General features: G+C 45.6%; 1 protein-coding gene across 1 annotated transcript in view; it reads left to right on the top strand.

The window, feature by feature from the left end:
- The first annotated feature begins 637 nt into the window (after window positions 1–637).
- The window catches only part of LOC119385463 (4-pyridoxate dehydrogenase-like), a 95,873-nt gene continuing 84,950 nt past the window's right edge, over window positions 638–11,560 (top strand). The window contains exon 1 of the mRNA XM_049413996.1: window positions 638–776. Within this exon, the coding sequence (XP_049269953.1) occupies window positions 638–776 (139 nt within the window). The remainder of the gene's footprint in view (window positions 777–11,560) is intronic.

The raw sequence follows: 11,560 nt of genomic DNA, 5'->3' as shown, positions 1-11,560 counted from the left end.
CGAAGCGAACAAGGCGGAGCTGGACAAGTTGAACGAGATGATAGAGGAGCACATTACCGACGAGGAGTTCGCTGCGGAATTTGAGGCGGTCATGAGATACCAAGATGCTGCTAGAGGAACGATCGGAGAATTAAAGGCTAGACAGGCACTATTGCGACTTAGCCAGCCTTCGTCCGTGACAGCACCACCGGCAGCAACGCCTATGGTTCAACTGCGTGAGGAGAATCATGCCCAACGATCCATAAGGCTACCAACGCTTCAGTTGCAGACATTTTCTGGAGAAATTTGTAAGTGGCCTGGCTTCTGGGAACAATTTAAGGCATCAGTTCACCAGAATGAAGGACTCACGAAGGGAGAGAAGTTTCATTACTTAAGAAACATACTGAGTGGCGTAGCGGCAAAAGCGATAGAAGGCCTTCAGGCGACGGAAGAGTGTTATGATGATGCCATCGACATCCTCAAAAGTCGCTTCGGGGACAAGCGTCTCATAATTCAGGAGCACCTGCGACGTTTACGAGAGCTGCCGAACGTCACGCGCTCCAATGATGTCCAGGGCTTAAGGACTTTGTACGATTTCGTCCAATGCCACATACGCGGATTGAAAGGCCTCAACATTAGTTCGGCTACTTACGCCACGATGATGACCGACATATTGCTCAGGGCTCTACCGACAGACATCGTTGTTGGATACCACCGGGATCAAGCCAGCGGTGCATCATCTTCCAACGAGACACCTGGTAGCAGCCGTGACATTTGCGCAGACGATGACTTGCAAGGTTTGCTCAAGTACCTTCGAATAGAAGTAGAAAGCCGCGAACGAAGCCAAAGCAATGAAAGTATGGAAAAGAGATACTCCCGAACTGGAGGGAAAAGTGCTTCGTCTTCTCAGCCACCGACAACAGCAGCTCTATGCGCGTCCTCGAAGACAGACAACAAGGCGTGTGTATTCTGTGGTTCAGCCAACCATATTACTGAAGAGTGTAGCTGCAATATAAGCAGAGAAGGAAAACTAAAGAAGCTGACTTCAGAAAACCGCTGCTTTCGCTCTACCATGGTGGGTCACCGAGCCAAAACTTGCCGACGAAAAGTAAAATGCGGCAAATGCCAAGGAAGACATGTGTCTTCAATGTGTGATCCGACATGGAAGCCAAAGAAGGCCGAAATTACAAGTAACACAAGTGCAGTTGCAATGAACAGCCTTCATACAAGCTCATACGCAAGTCTCGGCGCAGACGTTTTGCTGCAAACCTTTCGACTGTGGGTTATAGGGCACACGAAGTGCGCCTACATCCGTGGCATAGCAGACAGTGGTAGCCAACGCACCTTTATACGAGAAGACGTTTCCAAGACGCTCGGTTTGAAAGAGCTTGGAAAAATTAGTCTTACTATCAACATCTTTGGACAGACAGGATCCCTTTCAAGGCTGCACCGCATCGTAGAACTTCGACTGCGTAGTCAGTACGACAACACGGAGAACGTCATTCAAGCTATTGAAATTCCCTTCATTTGCAACGACGTACTGCAGGTGCCAGTGAACCATGAGTTCATAAAAGAGATTGAAGACAGCGGGTGCCCCATTGCTGACAAGCTATTCTCACCTGGAATGACCGCTGTACCTGGAATAAGCTTCCTGCTTGGAGCGGATCACTTGTGGAAATTCATGACAGGAGAGATTCGACGTTGTTCCGGTAACAGCGACTTGGTCTCTCATGGTTCTACATTCGGATGTATGTTTCAAGGGCCACTCTTCTTCAGTACATCGGTCAACTTAGCCACACAAGTGAGCGTACTACGTGTGAACACCTCAAGCGAAACTACCGACAAGGTTCTACGAAAGTTCTGGGAATTTGAGAGCATTGGAATATTACCAGATGATGACAGCGTAGCCAAAGTCAATGCTTCGGTACTGGAAGGGTTTCAGAGAAAGCTCTCATTTGTCGACGGCCGCTATGAAAGAAGATGGCGAGAAACTTGACAGCAATCGAGCGGAAGCTTTAAAGAGATTGTTGTCACTCGGAAAGAAAATGAAGCGTAACCGTGATTTCGCAGTAGAATATGAGTCGACCATAAGCAAATATATGAAGATGGGACACGCTGAACGGGTGCCCAAAGAACCTGAAGAAAGTCACAATGTACCATCTAGGATTTATTACATGCCGCATCATGCCGTCATACGAAGCGAGTCTACGACTACAAGAGTACGTGTGGCCTTTGACGCGTCAGCCCATGAACCTGACTACCCTTCCCTAAACGAATGCTTAGAAAAAGGTCCCAATCTGCTGACTGACTTGGTGGCTCTTCTCATACGATTTAGGATGTATAAAATCGCTTTAACGGCCGATATAGAGAAGGCCTTTCTACAGATCGGTATTAGAAAGGAAGACCGAGACGCCCTGCGGTTTCTCTGGTTCAAAGACGTTCCAACTACAGCAAATCGGGAACCTGAAATTGAAGAGTGGAGGATGACCAGAGTACCCTTTGGAACCGCAGCGAGCCCATTTCTACTAAATGCCACTTTGCGACAACACCTGACGTCCATCCAAGGCAAATTACAGCCTACAGGCCAGATGTTAGCTGAATCTTTTTATGTAGATGACCTTCTCGTGGGAGCTCCAACAGAGGAAGAAGCTAAGCAAATCTACCGGAAAGCCAACGTTATGATAGAATCAGCAGGTATGCGTCTAAGAAAATGGGCATCAAACTCTAAGGCTCTACGTGAATTGTTTGCTGCGACTGAGGAAACCGACATTTCTTCGGACTCCGTGAAAGTGCTTGGACTTATATGGAACCCGTCGACAGACGTTATGACGGTTGCTTCAAAGTCGGCGCTTGGATTCTTACAGACAGAACGAAAACCGTGTAAGAGATCTGTTCTGCAGACGGTGTCAAGAATATTTGAACCGATGGGAGTGATAGCACCTTTCATTATACAGGCGAAGCTACTCTTTCAAGAGCTGTGGAAGAGAAAGGTTGATTGGGATGATGAGCTACCAGAAGATCTTGGTATACAGGGCAGTAAATGGTGCTCAGAATTGCATCAAATTCAAGAGACGGCCATCAATCGTTGGGTGGATGCTTTGCCAGGAGATGGAACAGCGCAAATACATCTGTTTTGTGATGCCAGTCAGAAAGCTTATGGAGCCTGTGCGTTTTTGAGATACGATGGACAAAACAAGACCATCTCGACGGCCCTCCTAATGGCTAAATCAAGAGTAGCACCGCTGCAGAAAGTTACGCTGCCCAGACTCGAACTTCTGGGAGCGGTGCTTGCTACTAGGTTGGCGACATTCCTTATTAGGACCCTCAAGACATTTGAACATAATATAGACGTGACCTTCTGGACCGATTTCACCGTCGTGCTACATTGGATCCGAGGAGCGCCATCGCAAAGGTAACAGTTTGTTGGCAATAGAGTGTCAGACATTCAACGCAGCTTTGACAAAACTCGATGGCGACATTGTCCTGGGACTGATAACCCCGCAGATTATCTTACACGAGGCACAGCGTTGGAATTCCTGAGCCGCGACAAACTATGGTGGCAAGGTCCATCCTGGTTAAGAGAGGAGGAAGCAACATGGCCGACGAACACACCTAATACGCCATGTGAGGAAACAGACTTGAGCGAGTCAAGCGCCGTGCAAGTCTTACATGTGAAAACATTTGGGCCGATTTTGGACCTTCAAAGATACTCGAACCTTACAAGAGTCCTGCGAATTACAGCGTGGGTCTTAATATTTATTCAGAACTGTCGAAACAGAAGGCCTCGAGTAAAATTATCGAGCATAACAGAGAAGGACATGAACAAAGCTGAAGACTATTGGATTAAAGTAGTGCAAGAAGAAGTATACTTGAAAGAGATTGACGAACTAGAGAAAGGGAAATTGTTAAATCAACGGTCGAGTGTGAAGACACTCCATCCTTTTCTGGATGCGGAAAGGCGACTACGTATAAGAGGCAGACTACAGTTAACGCAATAAACAGAAAAAGTGAAGCATCCTGTACTCTTGCCTCCGCATCATCCTTCTAGTCCGTGACTGTCATCGGCGCGTCCTTCACGGAGGTGTACAAGACACTCTTACTGAAGTTAGAGAGAACTTTTGGATACCTCGTTGCAGACAGGTCGTGAAGAAAGTTATCGGTGGATGCAACACATGTGCGAAGTATAGAGCCAAACCAGCGAGCGCCCCTGTGGCACCCTTACCGCGTGAAAGAGTGTGTCGCTCCGATCCCTTTCAGACTGTGGGAATAGATTTCGCCGGTCCGCTGTATGTGAAAACGGACAATTCATCTTCAAAACGTTATATAGCTCTATTCACGTGCGCTGTCACAAGAGCTATACACTTAGAACTGATCTGCAGTGTATCAGCCGACAGTTTCATGCTAGCCTTTCGAAGATTCACCTCACGTCGTGGATTACCTTGTGTAATCAGATTACCTTGCGTGGATTACCTCGCACGCGAAGCGGAATTTTTCTGGGATCAGGGTGAATCCGGAGGCCTTGATTGAAGTACGGATTCCAGGCGCCGGAGGCCAGCGCCGTGTCCATAACGCGTTGGAATGTCATAGGTGCCGACCAAATCCAGAGGGCATGACTTTGAGCTCGAACAGACTATTTGGTGTTATAGAGGCAGTCTTTTCTCCGTCTCTTTCGTCAACTTCTATCTGCCAGTAGCCCGTTTTGAGGTTCATCAAGAAAAAGTACTTTGCGTTCTCGATTTGATCTCGGGTGTTGCCTATCCGTGGGAGAGGGTACACATCATTTTTTTGTGATTTTGCTTAGGCGACGATAATCGATGCAGAAACGTTAGGTTCCACCTTCTCCACTAACACAACGGGAGATGCCCATAGACTCTTCGATGGCTGAACGATTTCGTCTCGTAGCATTTTGTCGACTTATTTCTTCACGGCCTGTCGTTCTCGCGTCGAAACTCGGTATGGGCTCTGGTGGAGCGGAAGAGCATAGTCTTCGGTTATAATGATGTGTTTCGCATCCAGGCTTTGTAGAATCCGCGATGATGACGAGAAGCAGTCTTTGTATTGTCAGAACAAGACTTTGATCTGTTCTCGCCTATGCGTGGAAACACTCGGGCTGACGTCAAAGCGGGTTCACGAACTTACGTCGTCGGTGTAGGTTAGGTGTAATCGGTGAGCGCGAAAGCACTGCTCGCTTCGGCGAATTTTTCGGTAAAGGCGACTGTCGTGCCTTTGTTGACGTGCTTGTACTCGTTGTTTACATTTGTGAGCATCACCTCTCCTTTACGTGCATGAAGCTCGGCTATTCGTTTTTGCAACGCAAATGTCGCGACTGACCAAGAGAAGCTGGCCGCCCTCGATGACGCCTTCAAAGCCTGTGGGTTCTTGGGTGCCAACAGAAATGATGACACTGGAGAGAGACGGAACTGTGACCTGCTCGTCAAGCACATTCAAGGCGTAGTTACCTGGCCTCTTGTGGGGCGGCAATGCTTTTTCTTTAGCTTAGTGTTATCGACTCAGATCTCAGTTTGATGACGGCACCGTGGTGTCTTAGGAAGGCCATCCCAAGTGTCGCATCCCTGAGGCAATATTGCAGGATTACAAATGTCGCAGGATAAGACCGGTTATTGATGGTGACTTTTGCTGTGCAGACCAGTGTTGACAACGCACTTTCCAAAATAACCTTCGCCATGGGCAAAATTACCCTAGTTTACCCTACCCAATTTTTTAATACCTTACTTTTTACCCTACCCCTCAAAATGGAGCAGTGTAACAATGCAAAAGTACAGACTATGCTCTTTTCTACGACATGCAGACATTTAGTGGTGCTGAATTCTGTAGCGACTACCAGCGGTTTGAAAATTATTTTTGAAGAGGGGCTAAAGAACGTAAAATACAGCATATGAGAATATAGAGTGTTCCGGTATTTGGGAGTGGCGTTGACTCGCAGTTGAAAAAAACGTACTAGGAGGCTCATCAGCAAGTATACGACTGGCAGTATAAGTGATATGGTGACAAAGAGCATTAAGCAAAACGTCATATAGAGGCGGAAAATATGAATTGGTTAGCAGCGATTGAACGAAAACCGGCTCTTAGTAGCTACCGAAAGGGTAAAGACAAAATAAGCAAGAAAACATTTTACGGCAATTCAAATAAAAGTGCTTTGCTGTTTGAAGCGAGGTCGGATTGCCTTAGAAAGCGTAGTTATAAAGGGAGATTAAGTAAATAAGAAAAATGCACATGCGTGGGGAAGGTTAGGAAATGACGGAGCATGTTTTAATTGAAAGTGGAGATATACACTCATGTGTATGTTAAAGAACTAGGCTACTGAAGCCTTTGGTTTTAGGGACAACATAGGAAAAGTAAAAAAGGTCGAAGATAGACAAAAGTAAAAGACGGCTGGAGGAATGTTGGTGGAGAAGTAGGCAGAACCAAAAACGTGAGATAACCAAGGTTAGTGTGCAATAAGGTGCAGAAAGTTTGGCCTTGATTATAAGTGGATTTTTAGGAAGAGGACCTTAATTCGGCATAACAAGATGAGGCCGCGGTGCAATAATAATAATATTACTGTTAATATTAATAATAATAATAATAATAATAATAATAATAATAATAATAATAATAATAATAATAACAACTAAAATCTTGAGCTTGGTGGAATGCAGGTCACCGCCCCGTTTAAAAGGGAGGCTCTTTCATTATTTCATCCACTCTCATCGAAAAAACTAGCACGGTCCCTTGTGCATTCGCCTAAGATGAGTGGAAAGGAAAGTAATTTTCTTTTAACACGAAAGCGCATTATGCCACTATGCCGGGGTCTACCAAGATTTCAGTGACGTATTTCACTCACGGATATGACGTTGATAAAATAGACGCTAACGGATGAGAAAGAAAAACCTGAAAGAAGAAGGGAATCAAACCTACGACCTCCCGGTCCACGGCGATCAGCGTTCGCCGCACTCCTAACTAAGGTACCGGGGCAGATGCACGACACTCCGCAAATACGTTTTATCTCTCTCATACATAGTATCTCACATGGGTCTCTCTCTTGGAGGGGATAGGTAGGGCGGGGTGGTGCCACCGTCTGTGAGCGGTGAACTGATGTAATGCGGCATGACACTAGCGGAGGTACGAAACGATTCGGCGACGACGTAGTTAAAGCATGGCTTCCGAGATTGCGTGCCGGCAGGAAACCTGACGGTGCGCATTCTTGGAGGCCATGGTTTAGGCGTCTCGATACCAGCGAAAAACATTGGCAGCGCTAGCATAGAGTTACGCTAGCATCGAGTTAGCCTTAGACGCAGTTACGTTCTTTGCCTTTCGCTTCGTGTTAGCGTGTGACGGCTCGTTGTTGGAGTAGTGCAGCTTCCACGAGCATCAACGGTGTTTCTTTGTCATCGACCGCCTCGTCATGACTTCATGATGAAGTCACAAATTCTGGTGATCTGTGATGTCACGATGACGCCATGAGGTGACGTCGTTATATCGTGATGATTTTTTGCATCACTCACGTTGACGCCGACGGTCACATTCCGTGTTTGATGAGGTACCAAAGGCTATAGCCTTATGCAGAACCGACCACCGGCACAAAATTTAAAAGCCCCACAACGCAACGAAATAATGGGAGACTACGGAGACAGGAAAAACCATCCATGAGAAAAAGAACAATGCCAGCACAGGGATGTGTGACGTACTATCTTTCGTCTGTGCTCTATGCTGCTGATATGAGAATTAAGAGTTGTAATTTTATTCAAAGAAAAAGTCGGTTTTGGAGTCACTTTATAAATGCCATCCTCGGATATGTCGCGCGGATCGTCTGCATTTCTCGGCCATGGATGACAAGCAACATGTCGAAATTGGCATACGTCTTATAAGAAAATTGTATTTCGGCCCACTACCACATGCTGGCCGAAATATTCCGAAAAAAATGTCCTCGGGTTTCACATCCACGTATTGGCTATTTTGGCCAACATAACGCCGCCGTAGGAAATCACGCTACTCACCGATGGTAAGCCACATCCACTCATCATCATCAGCCTGTCTAAGCCCACTGCAGGGCAAAGGCCTCTCCCATGTTCCGCCAATCAACCCGGTCCTGTGCTTTCTGCTGCCACGTTATACCTACAAACTTCTTAATCTCATCTACCACCTAAATTTCTGTCTCCCCCTCACGCGTTTGCCATCTCTTGGAATCCAGTCAGTTACCCTTAATGACCACCGGTTACCCTGCCTACGTGCTACGTACCCAGCCCATATCCATTTCTTCTTCTTGATTTCCACTATGATATCCTTAATTCCCGTTTGTTCCCTGACCCATTCTGCTCTCTTCCTGTCTTTTAAGGTTACAACTATCATTTTTCTTTCAATCGCTTGCTGCGTCGTCCTCAAGTTAAGTTGAACCCTCTTTGTAAGTCTCCAGGTTTCTGCTCCGTAGGTAAGTACCGGTAAGGTGCAGCTGTTATATACCTTCCTCTTGAGAGATAGTGGTAGACTACCATTCATGATTTGATAATGCTTGCCGAATGAGCCCCATCCCATCCTTATTCTTCTAGTTATTTCACTCTCATGGTTCGGCTCCGCGGTTACTACCTGTCCTAAATAGACGTACTCCTTTACAACTTCCAGTGTCTCACCACCTATCGCAAAGCGCTGTTCTCTGCCAAAATTGTTCCACATTACATTAGTTTTATGCATATTAATTTTCACACCTACTCTTCTACTTTCCGTATCCAGTTCCGTAATCATGAGCTGTAATTCGTCCCCCGCGTTACTCATCAATGCAATGTCATCAGCGAATCGCAGGTTGCTCTTATCCCTAATTCTTCCCAATCTTGTGTAAAATTGTGTAAAAAGGCCGGGGTGCAGCCTCACTGGCGACCACAGCCAGCAATGCACTCCCTCACCAGAGCAGAATTGACCACCCTGGTGTAGTACTTGGCCACTACCTCCCACATGAATACACCAATTAACTTCCACTCAATATGAACCCTAATCAGCGAGTGCGGCGCCTTGCCTATGCCAAGATGCATGCTAAAGCTACGAGTTCTCCCCTTACTGAATGCATCATCATATGCACGGACGCTGCACTTTATGCAGACGGTACCAGGAACACTTGTTATGCCACAGTGTGGGACGACCAGACAAATGGAAATAAGAAACGATGCCATCATGTGTGAGCAGACGCGATGTAGAGCACACGAGCAGAGCTAATGGCCATCCCAGATTATTTAGCATGGGCTCTGGAAACTTCATCTGAAACTGACCCCGTACACCGTCATGTGTACACTGACTTCCTGGCTGCCTATCGGGCATGCGAAAACGTTCTTCACACAGTTTCTGTACTGCAGATGATCCGGCACCAGGCGCGCCTGCTCCGCGAATACGGTCACGATGTTACCATCCTCTCGGTTCCGCGCATTCCGGTACCCCTCGGAAACGAGATGGCTCATAGCTCAGCGCTCGCTCATCCCTCCACCGCGCTAGCCAGTGCCTCCGATACTCCTTTTCCTCTCCAGCTAACAGGTATTAAAATGCCTGCCTTAAAACGCTGGGTTAATGGCAAGTGGGTAGAAAGAATAGTGAGATCAGCAAAAGAATAACCTACCATCATGACGCCATGGTGTTTCGTCTCACTACCTTACTTATGCTTCAATATGCGCCTTTTTATGTGCACATATGGCACACAGGAAAGGCAGGTTACCACATGAATGCTGAGGCCATGGAAGTCACATATATTATGCATAAATAGACCAGATTACGCTATATATACAATGTGAGCCGTATCAGTTGTTTCATAACATGGCGTATGCGAGACTGTGCATGCACTGGAAAGATTAAGACTAGGTTATCAATTATATGGCATGAATGCTATGGCGTGTCACCAATGGCATCACAAGCATTTTATGTATTTGAAGACCTTAACAAAAAACGACAAGGTTTCATCAGACTCACTTGATGAGCTGGGGTACCCCTGCATATGCATGAGTATACATAGATGAAATAGCGTAATATATGCCATGACATACGCGGCGTTCACTCGTATAAAACCAACGCGCACCTGCCAACATTGGTCTAGCGTTGTGTAATGGTGCGTAGCATCAGTTAACTGCTGTCTATCGCAAACTATTGTCAGTCGAATACCGGCTACTTTTTCGTAATGTTGGCTAGTGTCCACTATGCGTGACTAATTAACGGCTGCTGGCTAGCACTCCACAATACCGACTGATTGTCATCAAGGGAGGGCTAGCCCTGGCTAATGTTGTATGAATTCGCTAACCTTGTAATGGTTAGATCTCGGCTAGACCTTTATTACTTCCGGACGTTGGCTAATTGTCGGCTAGCGCTAGATAACTTGGACTAATTGTTAGTGCTGGCTAATGGTCGTTGGGGTTGGTCAGCATTCAAAATTGTTTGTTGGTCTCTTTGTGATAGCTGGTGTACGCTAGTCATCGCTGATGCAGGTTCGTCGCAGCTATTTCTTCGCTAATGTTGGACAAGTGTCCGCTAGTGCTCACTAATGTAGCCAACTATCACCCAGCGTTGAATAGTGCGTTTTAATTTTTGCTGGTGTGGGCTAATGTATGACAGCGCAAGTTATTGCTCACTTACAGAGTTTGCTTTCTTGGCTATATATATGTGTCCTTTAGTGCTGTCTAATGTTGTTTACCTTTCGGTTCCTATGCTAATATTGACTACACTCGTGTAATTTCACGATTGCGATTTTTTGGCAAACCGATAAACATTGCATATTATTACGGGAAGTATTAATTCGCAGTCGAAGATAGCAACTTCATCCTACATCATTGACGCGGCGCATAGAATAGGAACACGAACAATGGAGCACAGCCATGTACGTGCTGCCCTCCTGTCCTCTACAGTCAAACTAGTAAAGTCTTTTCAGTTATTTAAATATATGCGTCTTCTTTGATAATGGGTAAACTGATGTGGTGATAATTGTGATATATTCTGTTATGAGCCTTTCTCTACGTTTGTTTAAAGAAGACTTTACCCAATAGATCTGCAAAAAAATTGCTTGCCGTACCAACATTATTTCAACTTTCAACAAATAACTACAGTGCGATGTGTGCATACGTTGTAATCAGATATCAGAGCAAACAAATCCAATGAAAAAGAACATTGACAACATAAAAAATAATCACAATAACTGATATGCTCACGCATTACGACGCTTTGAACTCTTAATTTTATTCCTTTAGGTTTATTTACCTACAAGTCAGGTTTCAACTGATGTCCTAGCGCAGTAATAAATTGAAAATGTTTCATAAAAAGATATTCTTAGCTGCATCGTTGCAACATTCAACGCTACGAAGAAGCATGGTATATAATGTGACAGAAAACTGTTCTCTCTACACAACTGTGACGAATGTGACTTAAGTTCGATTGTACAAGAAAAGTAACGCGAAATATTGCTCGAGAAAGTGTTGCCACAGTTATGAATTTTTTGCAGAAATGCGCGTTGTTAAAGTCAAAGTTAGTAATTGTACCCGTAATGGTAGGTTCAAGCAGTGTTCAAACTTAAGCTGATGCTCAAATGGCGGATATTCTGCTAAAAAAGCTTGATCCGACT

Source organism: Rhipicephalus sanguineus, chromosome 3 (genome assembly GCF_013339695.2).
Source record: "Rhipicephalus sanguineus isolate Rsan-2018 chromosome 3, BIME_Rsan_1.4, whole genome shotgun sequence".
In the NCBI taxonomy this organism is placed as follows: Eukaryota; Metazoa; Arthropoda; class Arachnida; order Ixodida; family Ixodidae; genus Rhipicephalus; species Rhipicephalus sanguineus.
This window is presented reverse-complemented; position numbering and strand designations above follow the sequence as displayed.